Source organism: Peromyscus maniculatus, chromosome 1 (genome assembly GCF_049852395.1).
Source record: "Peromyscus maniculatus bairdii isolate BWxNUB_F1_BW_parent chromosome 1, HU_Pman_BW_mat_3.1, whole genome shotgun sequence".
NCBI classification, from domain to species: domain Eukaryota; kingdom Metazoa; phylum Chordata; class Mammalia; order Rodentia; family Cricetidae; genus Peromyscus; species Peromyscus maniculatus.
This window is the reverse complement of record NC_134852.1, coordinates 38,281,296-38,300,427: the sequence shown is the minus strand read 5'-3', so window position 1 is coordinate 38,300,427 and position 19,132 is coordinate 38,281,296. Positions and strand designations below refer to the sequence as shown.

General features: G+C 44.2%; 1 protein-coding gene and 1 long non-coding RNA gene across 6 annotated transcripts; one reads left to right on the top strand and one right to left on the bottom strand.

Moving 5' to 3' along the window:
• Positions 1–1,300: 1,300 nt before the first annotated feature.
• On the bottom strand, positions 1,301–2,866 carry LOC121828091 (uncharacterized). Its single transcript, XR_013052856.1, has 4 exons — positions 2,737–2,866; positions 2,449–2,592; positions 2,163–2,246; positions 1,301–1,479 (listed from the first exon to the last, which is right to left on the bottom strand). It is a non-coding gene; the product is annotated as an uncharacterized LOC121828091 (long non-coding RNA).
• LOC102917665 (uncharacterized) lies at positions 2,746–18,677 on the top strand. Of its 5 annotated transcripts, none has more exons than XM_006986158.4 (4): positions 2,746–2,885; positions 9,639–9,887; positions 11,930–12,056; positions 13,371–18,677. In XM_006986158.4, the coding sequence occupies exons 2-4, from the start codon at positions 9,816–9,818 to the stop codon at positions 15,335–15,337; spliced, it is 2,166 nt and encodes a 721-aa protein (XP_006986220.3). In that variant the 5' UTR covers positions 2,746–2,885; positions 9,639–9,815; the 3' UTR covers positions 15,338–18,677. The 5 variants fall into 5 exon arrangements, with proteins under 5 accessions (XP_006986220.3, XP_042129743.2, XP_015860254.3 ...); XM_042273809.2 differs by having other exon boundaries at positions 2,755–2,885; positions 9,667–9,887; XM_016004768.3 differs by having other exon boundaries at positions 2,875–2,985.
• Positions 18,678–19,132: the final 455 nt, after the last annotated feature.

The window sequence follows — 19,132 nt, the reverse complement described above, 5'->3', positions numbered from 1 at the left end:
AATATATACCTTCATTGGCAGCATGGTGTGCTGTGAAGTTGAGATACCATAATCCAGAGCCAGGTGTAGTGACACACATCTTTGATCGCTGATTACAGCACTCAGGACACAGGCAGGCGGAACTCTGAGTTTGAGGTCAGCTTGGGCTACATAATGAGTTCCAGGACTACCAGGGCAATAGAGAAGGACCTTGTCTCAAAGAACAACAACAACAAAGTCAAGATAACTTTCTGAAAAGGGTGAATCAGAAAAGGAGGAGCCAAAGAGAAGGGTAACTGGGTTTAACTGAAGCAGCAGCCTATTTCACCCAAAACTTTGTGAGAACTGACAGAAAAGAGTCTGAGCTGCTGTAGCCCATTCCCTGTAAATCATGGCTTAGTGTAAAAAAAAAGGGGGTGGGGGAGACCTAGACTATTAAAAAAAAAAATCAAGAAAACATGGACTAAGGAACTGAGCAGAGAATTCTCTGAAGAAGTTCTTTTTGGCCATTATCAATCAACAACAAACCTGCTACGAATGTGAAGAAAAGGGAACCTTTATTGACTGTTGGAGGAAATGCAGATCGTTGCAACCCTAATGAAATCAGTCCGGGGTTCTGTTGTCGTGTTTGGTTTGTTTGTTTGATTTGATTTGATTTTGAGACAGGATCTCACTAAGCAGCCTTAGTGGTGGTTTCTGAAATTACTAAAACTAGACAGGATCTCACTATGCAGCCTTAGTGGTGGTTTCTGAAATTACTAAAATTAGAACTGCCCCATGACCCAGCTAACCACTTCCGAATGTACACCCTGGGAATCTGGATCGTACCACAGAGATACAACACACCCGTTTTTAGCACTACTCTTTTCACAATTGCAAAGAAATGAAATCAGTCCAGATGTCCATCAGTGTAGATGGGTGTGTGTGTGATGAGCTTGTAGTATAAATACAATGGAATTTACTTAAATTAAATTGGAAAGTTTGAGGTAAGGTCATCCAGGAAGACAATAACTTATTCTTTCTCATATACAGATACTTCTGATTTTATGTTTGTACAGCTTTAGCTTCTGAGTGCCTCTAACGGCTCATCACCTCCATGAGGCAAATGCTTCATCTTGGTGAACTAGCTGTGTTTTGGACTGCAAGACAGATGGGCATTGCGCAAGGTTTATTGACTAAAAAAAGTCAATTTTGAAAGAAATTCTGGAAGAACAAGATTGTGCCTGAGATGCAATAAATGGAGATAGTTAACAATAATGATATGTTTAAAAGTAGCAGATAAATGAAGAGCAGACTGACACTTGCATAACACTAACCTTGATGTCGTTTACTATAATTTTGCCCATGGTGATGGATGGCTGAGCCTTCTTTGGAGACTCGAGCTGCATCTTTGATGATAAACTGTGTTCTCCAAATCATCACTCCTGTAGTCTGTTTTCAATGGGAAGAACTAGATCATCTGTGAATTGGGCAGGATGACACATTGTTGCAATCCTAGCACTTGAATAGCATAGGCAAGAAGATCAGAGTAAGTTCAAGGCCAGCCTAATCCATGTAGTTCTAGCCCAGTGGTTCTCAGCTGTCCTAATGCTGTGACCCTTTAATACAGTTCCTCATGTAATATGGTTCCTCATGTTGTGCTGACCCCCAACAATAAAATTATTTTTGTTGCTACTTCATAACTAATTTTGCTACCGTTATAAATTGTAAATATTTTTATGGAGATAGAGGTTTGCTGAAAGGGTCATGACCCATGGGCTGAGAACCACTGATCTAGACCATATAGGGCTAGAATGTGTTTACCCTGGAGATAACTCACACAGTCTTTGACTTTTTTCTCATACTCTACATTAGGTCTACTGATTTATTCATTACAGTGCTAGGTGATTTCACCATTTGACTGGTCTCTCTCCATTTACCATTATTTCCACTGTCCACCTAGGTCTACATTGTTTCTGTTATGCAACTTAAAAAAAAAAAATTTACTTCTAGGTAAGAACAGATTTCTATCCTTTGGGAACCATGAGATACCCCATGAAGTCCTCCCCAGTATGAAGTTCATGATGGTTCATCGCAGATTTTCACCTTTAATGTTCCATATGGCTTCATTTTCTGTTTCCTAATAACCCCACATAGTTCTCAACCTTTGAAAAATCAGAAAGGATCATTGTGGTGGTACACACCTTTAATCTTAGCACTCAGGACACAGAGGTATGGAATGTTCCAACATAGAGAGACCATCTCAAAAATAAGAATCCTTTTCAGTTCTGGTGAAAATACAGGCAAAAGGTGAAAAGGAGAGATGGCTCAGTAGGAAAAGGGAACTTGCTGCTCTTGCAGATGTCGTGGGTGCTGTGAGCTCAACATGCAGGCAAAAATACATAAAATAGATCTAATAAAATAAATACAGAGAAAGGATACTTTTGGTAACATGTAGTGTCAATGTCTCTTAGAAATAGATACACTTACAAGTAAATAAATGCCCTAGCAATATAAGACAGTCTTGGGTTTTCACTGTAACACATTCCGCAGGCCTTGCGTGGCTGTATGGAACTGCTGCACTTTGATGGTGGCTTCCGTGTCATTGGAGTATGGGTGCGGCCATGACACTTTCTGAAAGAACAGAAAATACCAGATGAGCCATAATAAGTATTGGCAAGATTTACCTCCGCCAGTCGTGGTGCGCATGCGCGTCATCCACGAGGGGGATGTGGTAATGGGCTGAGGGAACCATTATTCAAATCGGAAGTGATCTACAGTGGTCACATCGGCTCGGCTCTTTGGGTAGTTCGCTTTGGCTATCGTTGCCAGGACAGCGTGGGTGTTTGGAGTAGGAACTCTTCGTATTGTGGGTGTCTGCGGGCGGAAGTCGCGGCCCTGGCGTGCGGCGCGCAGAGCTCTGGGAGGTGAGTGGCTGCGGGGCAGGGCGGACGCTGTGCTGCTGCGCGCTGGTTTGTGCAGACTGACCGCTGAGGCGGCTGCAGGGGGATGCTGTGGATAAATAAGGTGGGGGTCGTTCGGTTCGTTTTCATTCCGTTCTCGCGGGTCTTCCGCGCCCTGTGTGTTTTGTCACTTCCCAGGGTGCTCTCCTTTGGGATTTCACTCCGTCGTCCGGGCAAGTTGTCCTGTGAGGACGATCGGGGCAGGACTCGGGGAGTGGGCGCTGCAGCAGCCCGTCCTGGGTGGGAGCCTGGAGCTTCAGACGAGGACCTTGATGCCGAGAGGATGGCTCAGGCGGAGATGGAGCCTGAGGGCCGGTGTAGGGTCCTTGTGAAGGCGACCGCGCTGCTTTCTGGACCGGTAGTGTTTGAGTAGCTGGTAACTGGAGCCTTGGCTCCTGGTCAAACCCTGGCCTGTGAGTGCAGAAAAACTGCAAAGAATAAGTGAAAACGGGAAAATGCATGTATTTACGTTTGGGCCCAAACTGGCCCCAACAGTGTCTTCCATCTATGTCAGCTCAAGCAGTATTAGCAATAGAAGGAACTGCATGAAAGCCAGGAGATACGGATAGGTATATTTAATGTGGGCTCAGTCACCTGAGCATAAGCCTTGGTGGTGACCCCAGAGACCAAGTGTTCTGGTCATTTCCATTCCCCGTATTATATTTCCTGTATGGAGGAGGAGCTGTAAACAGAAAAAGGTTTTTTGTTTTTGTTTTAACTAATTCTAATCCAATTCCTATTGCCAATTTACATAACTATATGCAGATGTGAGGCCTGATTGGAGGTTTGGCCTGTGTTGGGACCTGTGGATATGGTAAGGATAGGTGACTGGCAGTTAAGCAAAGTGGTGCTGTAAAGAGGTTTTAGGACAGAAGCCTGGTTTCTGCATCCGAACAGGCAAGGGCCAGCCTCATCTAGTATGCCTATTGAGATGAAAAGCGCAGAGCGGGAGCTGGAGAGATGGCTCAGCAGGGTTGCGTTCCCAGCACCCACACTCACATGGTGGCTTTGAACGCCCAGGAACAGTTCCAGGGGCTCTGATGCTCTCTTCCGCCCCCTAGGGCACTGCTCGCTTTTGATGCACAGACACACAGACAAGCAAGACACACACAAGATTTAAAATTTTTTAAAGGGTAAGAATAAATCTTTTTTTTTTTTTTTGGTTTTTCGAGACAGGGTTTCTCTATGTAGCTTTGCGCCTTTCCTGGAGCTCACTTGGTAGCCCAGGCTGGCCTCGAACTCACAGAGATCCGCCTGGCTCTGCCTCCCGAGTGCTGGGATTAAAGGCGTGCGCCACCACCGCCCGGCTTAAGAATAAATCTTTTAAGAATTTTTTTTTCTCTAACCCCCAGTGAACTACTTTTTCCAACTAAGCCCCATGTGGTGATTTAAAAGAAAATGGCCCCAGAGGGAGTGGCACTATTCGGAGGTGTGGCTTTGTTGTTGGAGGAAGTGTGTCACTGTGGGAATGGCCTTTGAGCTCTTATTTTGCTCAAGCTTCTCGCAGTGTGACACTAAGACCACTTCCAGTTACCTTCTGATCAAGGTGTAACCAGAACCATGTCTGCCTGCATGCCGCCATGCTACCTGCCATGATGATAATGGACTAAACCTCTGAAACTGTAAGTTGCCACCTCCATAAAATGTTTTCCTTTATAGGAGTTGCCATGGTTATGGTGTCTCTTCACAGCAATAGAAATCCTGATACCCCACCTCTTAAAAAAAAAAAATGTTTATGGGAAAAACAACAAGCAGAGGATGAGATTCCAAAATTGGTTACATTAAGCAGAAGAAAAGTTCAAGTGACCTACTGACCCCATGTCTGTCTCTGATGTACTGATTTGAGGTCTACATTAGAATTCAAGAGTTATGTATTACAGTAGCCAAGAGGGCTGTGGTGGCACATTACTGTCCTGTAATCTTAGCACTCTGGAGGCAGAGGCTGGAGGGTCACTACAAGTTAGAAGCCAGGCTGGGGATGAAATAGGTTAGGAATTGGAGCAGAGTAGAAGTCAGAGCCAAAGTGAAGGAGACATGCATAATGCTTTTTAAGTAAAAGCAGCTCGTGTGTGTGTGTGTGTGTGTGTGTGTGTGTGTGTGTGTGTGTGTGTGTGTTTCATTTTTAAGATGTATTTTATGTATATTTTTTGATTATGTATATGCTTGTATATAGTATGCCTAGAGAAGCCAGAGTGTAGCTAGAGTTTTCCGCCTTGCCCACAGTCAGGACAAATCTTTGTCACCCGCCAGTCCCATAGCCGCTCAGACCCAACCAAGTAAACACAGAGACTTATATTGCTTACAAACTGTATGGCCGTGGCAGGCTTCTTGCTAACTGTGCTTATAGCTTAAATTAATCCATTTCCATAAATCTATACCTTGCCACGTGGCTGGTGGCTTACCGGTATCTTCACATGCTGCTTGTCCTGGCAGTGGCTGCAGTGTCTCTCCGCCTCAGCCTTCTGCTTCCCACAATTCTCCTCTCTCCTTCTCCCACCTACTTCCTGCCTGGCCACTGGCCAATCAGTGTTTTATTTATTGACCAATCAGAGCAATCTTCACATGCTGCTGGTCATGGCGGCGGCTGCAGTGTCTCTCCGCCTCAGCCTTCTGCTTCCCAGAATTCTCCTCTCTCCTTGTCCCACCTACTTCCTGCCTGGCCACTGGCCATTCAGTGTTTTATTTATTGACCAATCAGAGCAACAGATTTGATATACAGACCATCCCACAGCACTTCCCCTTTTCTTTTTTTAAAAAGGAAGGTTTTAACTTTTATACATCTCCAAAGCCAGCTTGGTATTTTTGGGAATTTGGGCGTAGCTTCTCTTAACTACTTCCTGCCTGGCCACTGGCCAATCAGTGTTTTATTTATTGACCAATCAGAGCAATTTGACATACAGACCATCCCACAGCACCAGAGTTTCTCTGGAATTAGAGTGACAGGAGGTTGTGAGCCACATGCAGGTGCTGAACCTGAGACGTCTGCAAGAGCAGCAATTGCTCTTAACCACTGATCCATCTCTCTAGCCTGTTTCTTTTCCTTCCTTCCTCCCTTTCTTCCTTCCAACAGGATATTTCTCTGTACCCCTGGCTAGCCTGCAACTCAGTTTGTAGACCAGTCTGACCTCAAATGTGGTTGTGATGCCCCTGCCTCTGGAGTGCTGGGATTGTAGGTCTACAACTGAAGTTTGTTTAAAAGCCACACCTATGTTAAAGATTCTTCAAGGCCAATGAACTGAAAAGTACTAGAGTAGCTGTGGGGAGTTTGTGTATTATGGGTATGGAGTCTAACTGTCTTTAGCTGTCTTTTGCCCACTCAACAGTTAGTCAGTATCCACATATGTACCTTATCTAAACATCGCCCTAGTTTTCAACAACTGAGAAGCTAAGAATGTCATTGGAGAGCATGTGAGACCTGTAATAGAGATTTTCCCACCTTGTTGTAACCTGCCTACCTGGTGGTCCCACCAGTGTTCATTTTGTTGTTGTTTTGGTGTGTATGTTATGTACATGTTTATTTGGCCATGGGTACATGTATGTGTACAGGTGAGCATGGAAGCCAGAGGATAATATCCAATCTTTTCCTCAAGCCCTCTCTACCTTACTTTTTGAGTCAGGGTCTCTATGTATTTGTATGTCTCTGTGTGTGTCTGTGTCTGTGTGTATGTGTTTTGTGTGGGGACATTGAAGGATCATGTGCATCTTAAGGTCAGAGGACAACTTTCAGAAATTAGTTCTCTCCTACCTTGTGTATCCCAGGTATCACTCATGTTGTCAGGCTTGTCGGCAAGCACCTTTACCCTCTAAGGCAGTGGGTCTCAGCCTTCCTACTGCTGCGACCCTTTAATAGTTCCTCATGGTGTGGTGACCCCCAGCCATAAAATGATTTCATTGCTACTTCATAACTGTAATTTTGCTACTGTCATAATATAAATATCTGATATGCATCCCCCAAAGGGGTTGTGACAACATCTCAAGAACTGGCGCTCTGAGGTATCTTTGGCTCACACCAATATACTTGAGAAGTGCTTTGATTTATGGCTTCATTTTGTTCTCTTACTATGAAAATTTCATGCAACATGGTAATTTGGTAAGCTGAATCTGCACTCTTAGGCCATGGTAACACCTACATAGCTCTAGAATAAACTGATCCTACACCCTTTAACATGAGAGCTGTGTTTTTGTATAGCCAGCCACCATGCCTGGCTGACAGAAGTATCTTCTAGAAGCTCATTTCAATGCTGCTTCCAAGCCGGGCTTGGTGGAGCACACAGGCATTCCCTGCACTGGGGGATGAGGCAGGGTGATCAGGATACTGGAACCAACCTCTCTTTCATATAATGAGTTCAAGGCCAGCCTCAAAAAGAAACCTTCCTCAAAAAAAAAAAAAAAAAAAAAAAAAAGGAAGAAAGAAAGCCACATCAATATTGCTTCCCTGCTGGGGTCTATTATTTGGACCCCTGTGTTGTGAGTTATGTGGTGTTATGTGGGAACCAAAAAATAACACTCTGGGGAAAGTTTATTGGCTATTAAGGTAGCCATAATTTCAGTGTCTTGAGGCATGTTAGTGACTGGGAAGAAGTCCTGTGTCGGGTCTTTAGAGGTCACTGGAAGGTGTTTGTCCTAGGTTGTTTTAACTCTTTGGGCTATTTTACTCTTTTGAGGGCCCTCCACCCAGCTCCCAAATAAATACACACAGTCTTATTCTTACTTATGAATGGCCAGCCTTAGCTTGGCTGATTTCCAGCTTTCCTTAACTTAAATTATCCCATCTACCTTTTGCCTCTGGGCTTTTCCCTTTTGTAGCATGAATTCTAATTGGTTTTAATGATAAAAACCCGGAGGTGTGGGGTAAATGCTGAAAGGTTAGAGAAGTAAAGGAGCTAGCCAAAGTCACCTCTTACCTCCACGACTTCTCAGCCTGAAAAGGGCTGAGCTCCTGCCTCCACCTCCCTAGTGCTGGCATTAAAGGTGTGAGCTTCCACCACCTGGCTCAGTTTCTCTTTTAGACTGGATCAATCTTGTGTAGCCCAGGGTGGCCTTGAACTGATCTTCCTGCTTCCTCCTCCCAAGTGCTGGGATTAAAGGTGTGTGCCACCTTTACCTGGCCTCTATGGTTAACTATTGGCAAGCTCCACACTCTGGTCTCCAGGCAAGCTTTATTTGTTAAAGCACAAATAAAATATCACCACACCTTTTCTTACTTCTGTATATCTCACTTTCACTCTTACCCCGTGGCTGACTGGGTGGCTGGGTGACTGGGTGGCCGGCCTCTAGTGCCCTCCTCTCCTTGTTCTCTTGCTCCTTCCTTGATCTATTTATTCTCTCTGCCTGCCAGCCCCACCTATTTGCCTTGGAAATGGCCGTTCAGCTCTTTATTAGACCAATCAGTGTTTTAGACAGGCAAAGTAACACAGCTTCACAGAGTTAAATAAATGCAACATAAAAGAACACAACACATCTTTACATCATTAAAACATGTTCCACAGCATAAACAAATGTAACATATCTTAAAATAATATTCCACGACAGGTATTGGTCTGAGTTACTGCATAAGGGAAACATGCATAGTCAGCCAGAGGGTTGTTGATACCTGTAATACCTACATGTTATAGGCTGATGGAGCTGAGTCCATCCTGGAGTATATAATGAGTTCTCTGTCAGCCTGTGCTACACAATAACACATTGGCTCAAATAAAATCAAGTGGGGCAAAATTAAAAGGAGGAAAGGGTAGGCTTTCAAAATAGAGGTCCTGGTCCTTGTGTGTGTGTACTTGGACATTTCTCTCCTACCTGCCTATTCCCAAATACCCTGCAGCCACTTCCCAAATTACCACACAGAGGCTTATATTAATTATAAATATTTATATTAACTATAAATATATGATATATAAATATAAAAAAGCCTGCTGATAATTGAGGCTTGTTAAGTGTAAGCTAAGTCTTACACTTAAATTAACCCATAAGACTTACCTATGTTGAGCCATGTGACTTGGTACCTTTTCTCAGTATGACATTCTCATCTTGCTTCTCTTCATTTGCCAGTGACTCTCTGACTCCGCCCTTCCTCTTCCCAAAATTCTCCTAGTCTGGTTCTTGCACTCAAGCTCTTCCTGCCTAGCTATCAGCCAGTCAGCTTTTTATTAGCAAATGAGAGTAATACATATTCATAGTGTAGAAAAGAAGTGTCCCACAGTCTGTATACCTATATACTTTTTTGATATAGGAGGGGATTGTGGGAGTAAACTACGGGGATATGTCAGAAGAGAATAGGCTATGGGATGCATCAGTAAGTTTCAATAGTGTCTAGAAACTAGAAAAACATGAACTGTGGCATGATGTCATTTTGTGTAAGTCAGATATATACTGATCCTCTTCTTTTCTATTTGGTGACCTTGGGTCATATTAGAGACTATAACACAGTCTCACTTGCCCTCTTAAAACACCAGCTGAAAGGTTGTTTGTGAAATAAGCTGATAGCTAGCTGATTTTTGTCATATTTATAACCTACCAGGCTGATGAGCCTCATCTTTGCTTTACATCACCTTACTTAATACCTTCCTGTTGTCACAGTTACGAGGTGAGAGGAAGAGTTGGACATTTCTGGGTAGGTTTTTTGTGCTCTGCTGTGTCTACATTGATGGCCTTCAGTTAGGGCCTTCAGCTCTTCGTCGCAAATTTGTTGAGGGAGTGACAATATTGTCATTGACTTTCCAGGGTTTCTGATGTCTTTGCAAACCTCCAGGTGAGGCTGAGTCATCCACATTGCCAATTTTCCCAGCATAACCAAGCTGACCTCTGCGCTGCAACTCTACGTGGATCCTCCACACGCTCAAGTATCTTCAGAATCCTGAGGAAATCAAAGACAGGCCAAGAGTAGAAACCACAGAGAACATGCCTACTGACATGAATTTCTGCCAGATGCCCCCGAGATTAGAAGCAGAAGAGCTGAATGGATCGTGTGAGGTGAGGAGAGATGCCCCAGGTTCCACTTTTCACAGCTAGATTGCAAAAGCTGGAAGCAGCAGATTGGATTCCTGTTCTTGAGACAACCTTGATTTCCAGCTAAGAGTGAAACTCAGAGGGCTGAGACCTTACCATTTCCCCATCTTTTCATTGACATGTTTATTGTGCCGCTTCTTAGGTTTAGGTTTATCTGCCCAGCTATGACTTCCTGGGGAGTCCTGTTTCTATCCAACCCAGAGGATTGGCAGAAAAAAGAAGTGGGTGCATCCAAATCTAGCTTAGCTTGGTAAACAAGAGGTGTGTGTGTGTGTGTGTGTGTGTGTGTGTGTGTGTGTGTGTGTGTTTATTAATTATGGCAGTATATGTAAAGTGCAACCTTCAAAGGCCTGGAGCACTCAGGCAGCTGCATCATCCTTCCCCCAGCTGTGTGTCCAGCTTACACATTTATGTAACATGAAGGAGTGGTCTCTTGAATCTCTCCCTTCCTCCAGGAGGGAATGTTTCTGTGCCAAGGCAACACCTTACATAGCACTGTCTTTACCCCACATGTGTACAGAAACCTGAGTCTTTTGATTTTCTCTTCCAGTTCATAGCTACACATTGGCTCCTCAAAGCTCAGTACCTTAATTTTTTTTTTAATTATATTATTTTGTGTGTATGGATGTGTTGCCTGCCTGTATATCTGTGTACCATGTGCATGCAGTACCCACAGCAGCCAGAAGAGGGCATCAGATCCTCTAGAACTGGAGTTACAGCCAGTTGTGAGCTACCATGTGGGTGTTGGGAATTGAACCCAGACCTCTGGAAGCCAGCACTCTTAACTGCTGAGCCTGCTCTTTAACCTGAAGCTGAGTATCCTAAAATAATAATTTGGATATATTGGGCTAAATTAAGTATGGTATTAAGTTGATTCCATCTGTTTGTAATTAATATGTCTACTAGAAACTCTGAGATGACTTGTGGCTACTATTGTATTTGAATTGGAGATTTCCACTCTGGAGAACGATCAAACTCCAGTTTTATTTTATTCTTGTAAGAACACTTCACAGTGGTAACATGCCTGCACTATTGCATCCTGCCAGGTTCACATCATGCTGGTCATCTCTCTGCTGTGATGCTAAAACCATCACTGGGTTCAGGTGTCTTCATCCCAAAATCCTCGCGCAGGCAGACCTGGCCGTGCTTCTCGTGTGGTTTAGCAGCCAGTGTCAAGGAGGAAAGTGCTGTAGTAACAGCTGCCCTCTGGCTGCACTTGTGTCCTCCGCATCACATCTTAGAGTGACACAAACCGGATGCATCTTCGTTTCCCTGCAGTTCATTATTTAAGTGACAGTCCACGACCCAAGGTTGAAAAGCCCACACCGGTTTCACCCACCTCAGACCCACCCCAGAATACCTCCCTGTAACTTGGATGACAACCACTTTTGAGACATTGTGGATGTTACTGTCTCCTCCTACCCAGAGCTCTCTGCCTCTGCCTGAAACCGTGGCTTTTCCTATCATCCCTCCTTCGTGCTAGTTCTCTTCTAGAATGGGATGTTCTCCACATTCCAGTCAAGCTTCTTACCTCCAGTTTCAGTTGCTGTGCTCGGTCAGCATGCGGCCATTTCCAGGCATGTGCCTGATTTGCCCTCCCCAACAATTTGCTTTATAGATTTCTGAAAGTGTTCCTTTATGGCCCAATACTTGGACCTTTATATTTGCTATTCTGCAAGTCGGAGTTTCTCTGAGCATACAAACTCATATAGTGTTGAATCCCAAGGACCCAGCACAGCTATGGACAGGTACAATGTGGCTTAATAACTGTCATGCTGTTTAATCTATGACAGAATGGAAAAGAATCCATTTCGGGCCTCCTGGGGAGGGGATGACACTGTTTAATAGGTGGCCAGTTATTTTTTTATAGCTTTTCTTTATGCCCAAAAATACAGTGGGAAAGAGGTATTTTGTGGAAAGCTTAAAGCTTAACCTGGGGGCAGAGGATCACTGAAAACACATGTCCTATTTGTCAGTGTTGATTCACAGTGAGTATGTTGTTACAGAGATTGGTGTCCTTTGAGGATGTGACCGTGGACTTCAGCCAGGAGGAGTGGCAGCAGCTGGACCCTGCCCAGAGACGCCTGTACCAGGACGTGATGCTCGAGATCTACAGCCACCTCTTGGCAGTGGGTGAGCACAGCTGGCCGGGGGTCCAGGATGGGCCTCCTTTCCTTATTTCTCTTTTCAAAACATGGTGGAATATCAATCTTCTATGAATTTTTTCCTTTTATCTTGATGCTCTATTCCTCTTTGGATATTTCCATGTGTTGTTTTGTGCTGGCAATAGTGAGTGTGATTCATGGAGCCTGCATGTGAGAGGCAAGGCTGACTCCCCAAGTTGTCCTTTGAATTCACACATACCATGGCATGTGCAACACGTGCAAGTGCAGAGAGAGGGAGAGGGAGAGGGAGAGGGAGAGGGAGAATGTGAGTGTAGGTATGTATTAAGATTTTATTTTATTTTATTTTGTTATGGGTGTTTTGCCTTCCCTTATGTCCGTGCACCATGTATTGTGCAGTGCCTGTAGAAGCCAGAGGAGGGTGTCAGATTCCTTGGAACTGTAGTTATAATTTAGTTGCCATGTGGGTGCTGGGAACCAAACCTGGGTCATCAGCAAGAGCAGCAAGTGTTCTTAACCACAGCATCTCTCCAGCCCCACCTCCTCTGCACATGCATGTGTGTGTGTGTGTGATTTAAAAAAATAAAGAACAGCAATCTGAGAGCATGGGTTTATTGCTCAGGGTCGGATGCTTGATTAGCATGGGTGAGGCTCTGCTTTAGTCCTCACTACCACAATAAAGAAAAAAAAAACGCAACCAAAAAAGCAGACGAGAAAAGAGCAAAGGGCATGAATATTCATCTCTAAGAGCTAATGAAGTCTTCTGGGCAGTCTGTTCCTTAGGTCCTAGCTATCCACCAACAATGCAGTATAACAGCCTTGTCAGAGTCCATCCTATTTACTACATGTGTATAGCTAGGTCTCGTATTTGTTGAACTGGTTGCCTTTGCCCAAACCAAATCTTGGCCCACTCAACTAAGAGATTTTGGCCACACTGACCATAGTTCCCAATTTCTCACATATAAAGAAAAGGGTGGGGTTGGGGATTTAGCTCAGTGGTAGAGCGCTTGCCTAGCGCTAGTCCTCAGCTCCAGGGAAAAAAAGAAGAAGTCTGTAAAAAAGGAGAGTAGATGTGGCTCTTTGGGGAATTGTTTTGAGTTCATGTGTCTGGTGCATGCCAAGTTGCCTCGCATGCATGGGTGCTGTATACATGTAGCGTGGTATGTAATAAGGGCTGTGGTAGTGTTCCTTACCACCGTCATCCACATGATGAGCATGACTGCTGCCCGACTCAGATTTCTCAGGGTTCAAATTCAGTTCCATGTGATTCCTCCTCCGTCCTGTTCACTGTGCCTGCTCCTTCATCTCTTCCTCTTCTCTGCAGGTGAATTACAGCTTGACACACCACATCAACAAACTTTTGTGAAAGCTTCACTTCTAAATGATGCATCCAGCGAAGTCGCAGGACATGGTTCATATTGTTCCGTTTTAGAGAAACTGTGGCAGGACGGCAAAACTACAGCAAAGACAGATCAGCAAAGACAGATCCCACCCGTAAATCCTGGTGCTTTCCAAAGTCCGAAAACACTGAACAGAGACGGTGGCTGTGACTGTGAAGAAACTGGAGAGTCTATTCTTTTGGGACCCCACCTCATTTCTACACAATATGTACCTCCAAGGGGTTTCTCACTGGCAAAAAGTCTGAAGCCTAACCTTGAAGCCTACAGTGACAATCAAAGCAGTACCACAAAGCAGGTTAGTGACACTGGATCTCATCAGTTTTTCACACAAGGCTCTTCTAATAGTGTGTGTACAATTCCTCATCAAAGAGAGAAATCATACAGTGAAAGTCAGTTTGGAAACATTCTTTCTCCCAGTCTACCACTTATGGAGCATGAAATTAATTTTCAAGACAAAGCAGTTGACTATACTGGATGTGGGAAGGTCTTCACTGCTGAGTCAGCTTTCTGTCAACAACAAATAACTAACAACATGGAGACGTCTTTTATCTGTCACACATGTGGGAAGACCTTTCTCCACAAGTCTAAATTGACCTCCCATCCAGACACTCATAGAGAAGAAACACCTTATGAATGTCCTGACTGTGCAAAATCACTTAGGAGTATGTCCAGCCTGCAGGTGCACCGTGACATCCACACAAAGGAGAAGCGTTATGAATGCCATGTGTGTGGGAAATCATTCAGCTATACATCCCACCTAAAGGTGCACCTTCGAACACACACTGGTGAGAAACCGTATGCATGTTCTGACTGTGGAAAAGCCTTCAGCCAAAAGTCAGTCCTCACCATACATCAGAGAATTCACACTGGAGAAAAGCCTTACACATGCAGTGACTGTGGAAAAATGTTTGTTTGTGCATCAGATCTGACAAAGCATTGTCGATTTCACACAGGGGAAAAGCCTTATGAATGCCCTGACTGTGGGAAATCTTTCAGTATTAAATCTAACCTGCTTGCACACCATCGAATTCACACCAGTGAGGGACCTTACAAATGCTTTGACTGTGGGGAATCATTCAGGAAAATATCCCAATTGAAGGTACATCATCAAATTCACACTGATGGAAGATCTTTTGTGTGCTCTGACTGTGGGATGGCCTTCAGCCAAAAGTCAGTCCTCACCACACATCAGAGAATTCACACTGGGGAGAAGTGCTACCCATGTAGCGACTGTGGAAAGTTGTTTCTGTATGCTTCAGATCTGAAGAAGCATTGTCGAGTTCACACAGGGGAGAAGCCTTACAAATGCCATGACTGTGGGAAATCATACAGTGTGAAGTCACACCTACATGTACATCATCGAATTCACACTGGCGAGAGACCTTACACATGTGATGACTGTGGGAAGTCATTCAGAAGGAACTCTCACCTGCAGATGCATCAGCAAACTCACACTGGTGAGAAGCCTTACAAATGCTCTGACTGTGGGAAGTCATTCCGGAGAGCATCCCACCTGAAGGTCCATCATCGAATTCACACCGGGGAGAAACCTTATGTGTGTTCTGAGTGTGGGAAGGCCTTCAATGACAGGTCGGTTCTCAGCACACATCAGAGAATTCACACTGGAGAAAAGCCTTACATATGCAGCGACTGTGGGAAAGCCATGTCTTCTAAAGCCAATCTCAAAGAGCATCAGCGAATTCACACGGGCGAGAAGCCGTATGTGTGTGCCGAGTGTGGGAGGGCCTTCAGTGATAAGTCCTCTTTCTATAGACATTGTAAAATTCACAGTAAGGAGAGATCTTTTGTCCGTAACAAAGCAGAAAAGGGCTTCCTGCAGAATTCACACGGGACATCCTACGAGCACACTCACAGTGCAGAGAAGCTATAGTGATGCCCTGTCTATGGGAAGTCTGTCATTGTTGTGTATCAGCTGAAGGTGTGTCACCAGGTCACTCATATTACCATCACTGGAGCTGTGGGATACTGTTGGCGCACCATCCTCGCCATACTGGGAAGAGACATTATTTGTGTTGTGAATGCACCAAGTCCTTCAAAATCATGTCATTTCAGTAGACTCGAGTGTTCATACCAGGCAATCTTCTTAAAGACACCTGATCATATAAAAGAATTCATTGTAGAGTCAATTCCTCACCCCTCATCAAAATATTCTTGGTTTTCATGAAAAAATATTTTATCACAGACCTAAGTAGGACTAGGGAGATATTACACTCAGTTGTTAAATTCTTTGTCTTCTAGATTCCACAGGCACACATATACACACATACATGCCACAGGTATCTACACACAATACATATGCAAACCTAACTACAAGCCATAGTTCATAGTTGAAAAAAAAGTATAGCTATGCATTGCTTGTTTAAACATATAAATAATTATATGTGAGAGAATTATTAATGAACTTGTAGGAAGAAGCACAAATATTGTTTCCTTGCATGAAGGAATGTTGATGAATGATTTGAGGTAAACCTTCCATAGTTAATGGTACAAAGTTTCTAGGCTATAGGAAGTTTGTTGAAAATTACATCAGTGGTTTTTCTGTTTATTGTGGGATACTATTGTTTGTTTGTTTGTTTGTTTTTATAAGATGAGGTCTCACTATATAGTTCAGTTCAGGCTGTCCTAGAACTCACTATATAGACCAGGCTGGCCTTTAACCCACAGAGAGCTGCCTGCCTCTACCTCCCAAGTGCTGGGATTAAATGTGTGCGCCACTCTGCCTGGATGGATACTAATGTTTTTAAATGTCACAAAACATTTCTCATATCTGTCTAGGAAAGGATATAAGTCCTAGGCTTGTCCATAGCATGGTGGCCGGCAGACAAAGTGACCAGTTTTGACTTCCCAGGTCTTTCAATGAATTCTTCACCACCATGTCCAGTCTCAGGTACTTACAGAGCATCTCCTTCAGGGTTCCATTTGAGAGAGAAACAGAAACTCAGAATGTTTATGAACCCATGGTAGTGCCTCCCCAGTGCTGGTGTGAGTAATATTCCTCCATAATTTATGTTCTTCAAGAACCTCAGAATGTAGCCTTATGGAAATGGCTTCTTTGTAGAAGTAACTTAGAATGCAGACATGCTTGGTCAGTGTTGGTTCTAAATCTAATGAGTGGCAGTCTAGTGAGGAAGCCATATGAAGACTCAACATTTTTGAAAGACAGGACCAGGGAGGCAGGGGTTTCAGTGCCACACCTCCAAGCCATGGGATGTTAGCAACAGAAGCTAGAGAAGCTTTCTTCTTGGGAGTTCCCAAAATTAGCCATCACTTGGCCAGTACCTTGTTTCCCAAACATGGCAAGAAAATCAGTTCCTAATATTTTGTGAACCATTCTAAAGCAATCTAGGAAAATCAGCGGAGTACAGCAGGCTCTTGGATGTAGCTCGAGTTTTCCTGCCTTGCCCACAGTCAGGACAAATCTTTGTCACCCGCCAGTCCCACAGCCACTCAGACCCAACCAAGTAAACACAGAGACTTATATTGCTTACAAACTGTATGGCCGTGGCTGGCTTCTTGCTAACTTTTCTTATATCTTAAATTAATCCATTTCCATAAATCTATACCTTGCCACGTGGCTCGTGGCTTACCGGCATCTTTTCATGCTGCTTGTCAGGGTGGCGGCTGGCAGTGTGTCCTTCTGCCTTCCTGTTCTTTTATTTCTCCTCTCTGTTAGTCCCGCCTATACTTCCTGCCTAGCCACGGCCAATCAGGTTTTATTTATTGACCAAACAGAGCAACTTGACATACAGACCATCCCACAGCACAGCCAAGTGCAGACCATCTCAGACACCTGCACTCAGGCCTGTGGTCCTAATCATCCTCTATGTGGACCTGCTGGGTAAAGCCACGAGGAACCCAAGAATGGGCTCCCACAGGACATACAGAACATCCCACAGCACTTGGATGCCAGTGTGTACTCATGGCCTGCCCTCCTGGACCTCCTGTCACGTCTCGGGACCTTCTTGGGTCATTCTTTTCTCATCCACTGTTCCTGAATTTCCTGTTCCTCTTTGTTCTCACTCTGCTTCCCATGTTTGAACTCCTTTCACTAAGCCTGTCCCATGTTGCTGTTCTTCCTATGGAACCCTGGCCCTCAACTTACCCAGTGTCTGCTCTTTATGTTTCCCAAACCACCTGTGCCCCTCATTTTTCTCTCACCGAGGCCCTCTAGACATGAATATTCCCTCCTCTGTCGGATCATGTATTTCTTGTTTGTTTACTTCAGCTTTGTTTGTTTCTTTGAGACTGAGCCTCACATAGTCCAGGCTAGATTCTGATTTGCTGTATAGCAGATGATGGCCATGAAATCTTGAATCTTCTGCTTCCACCTCCCAAGTGCTGGGATTACAGGGATGTGCCACTACCTTGGCCAGATGGTATTTTTACAAAACACTATCATAATAACGTCTTCCATCCAACATGTACACAGTGTCAATCTGACTACCCTGTTGAAAGGTGAGTCTGTGTCCCTACTTTCTCCAAGTTCAATGGGATTTTATCTTAGTTTCAATGGGTAAAATAATAACCGAAGCAATGTGATGTTTGAGGCCACACTAAAAGCAGTAGAGCGTCTACATTGCTTATCTGAATGCTTGTTCTTGAAGCTGTCCTCTGTCATTTAGTAAATTAAGTCATATTGAGGCCAATATACTATGAGAAAAAACAATTGAGCCAATGCAGAGGTCCAGAGATTAACATTGAAGACATGAAGATTGATCCAGGACATCATTCCTATGGTTGTGATTCTGGTTAAACCTCATCAGCTGTAAGGAAAACTAATTCCACAGCCACTCAGATGATCCTTCCCAAGTCCCTGACTTAACATGAACCTTGGAAGGTAACAGTAACTCTAGAACATTAAAAGTTATCTTGATTTGTTGTGTTGCAGCAACAAGTAACTAGAATATTCTCCCTCGTCTGCACCAACCATGCCTCTTCCCCTGTGATGTATTACTCATGGATCTTGCCAAGTCCTTAAACTCTAGGGGGTGGTTAGAGGTGGGAAAGACCCACCTGCAAGCTTAGTGCTTTAGGGTGAGGTTGTGGGGCGGTTGGACAAATCCTCCTCACTGATGGCCATGGCTTAGGTCTAGCCAAGATTGGGTTAGGCGTTCCAGTGAGGCATTCCTGCCCGTCAATGGCAGTTTGCTCATCTTTGGCCTGCCTTTTGTTAGGAGGTGCATAAAAGAAATAAAGTCTAATTGATGATACTTTTGTTAAAAGGATGTATAGACAAGTACCATTTACACCCAGAAATGACACCAGGACACCTGTGCTGCTACATCCTGGAAAATGACACAGAAGTTCATTCTTCCTGGTGCCTATCATTCAGTTTAGTCCATCACCCTGTGAGACCTGCACCCAGCCCTGTCTTACTGGCTTTGAAGACATCACAGAGGTGAGGCCAGAGTAAAAGGCAGCCCGAAGTACTCAGTGCAACACTGAACTGCCTTTCAGCTTATGTCCAGCATGTTGTTTTCCACCCTGGCCCTGTCTAGATCATTAGTAACTACCTTTCCTAGTAAGCAATTCATCATGAGTTGTGATGTGTAAAGCGGGAATTATGACTATCAGCCATGCCGGGTTGTAGTAAGTACATCCATTATGCATAGGCTAGGCTGTAACACCAGTTCAACATTGTTTTATGACTGATTTCTGGTTCTTG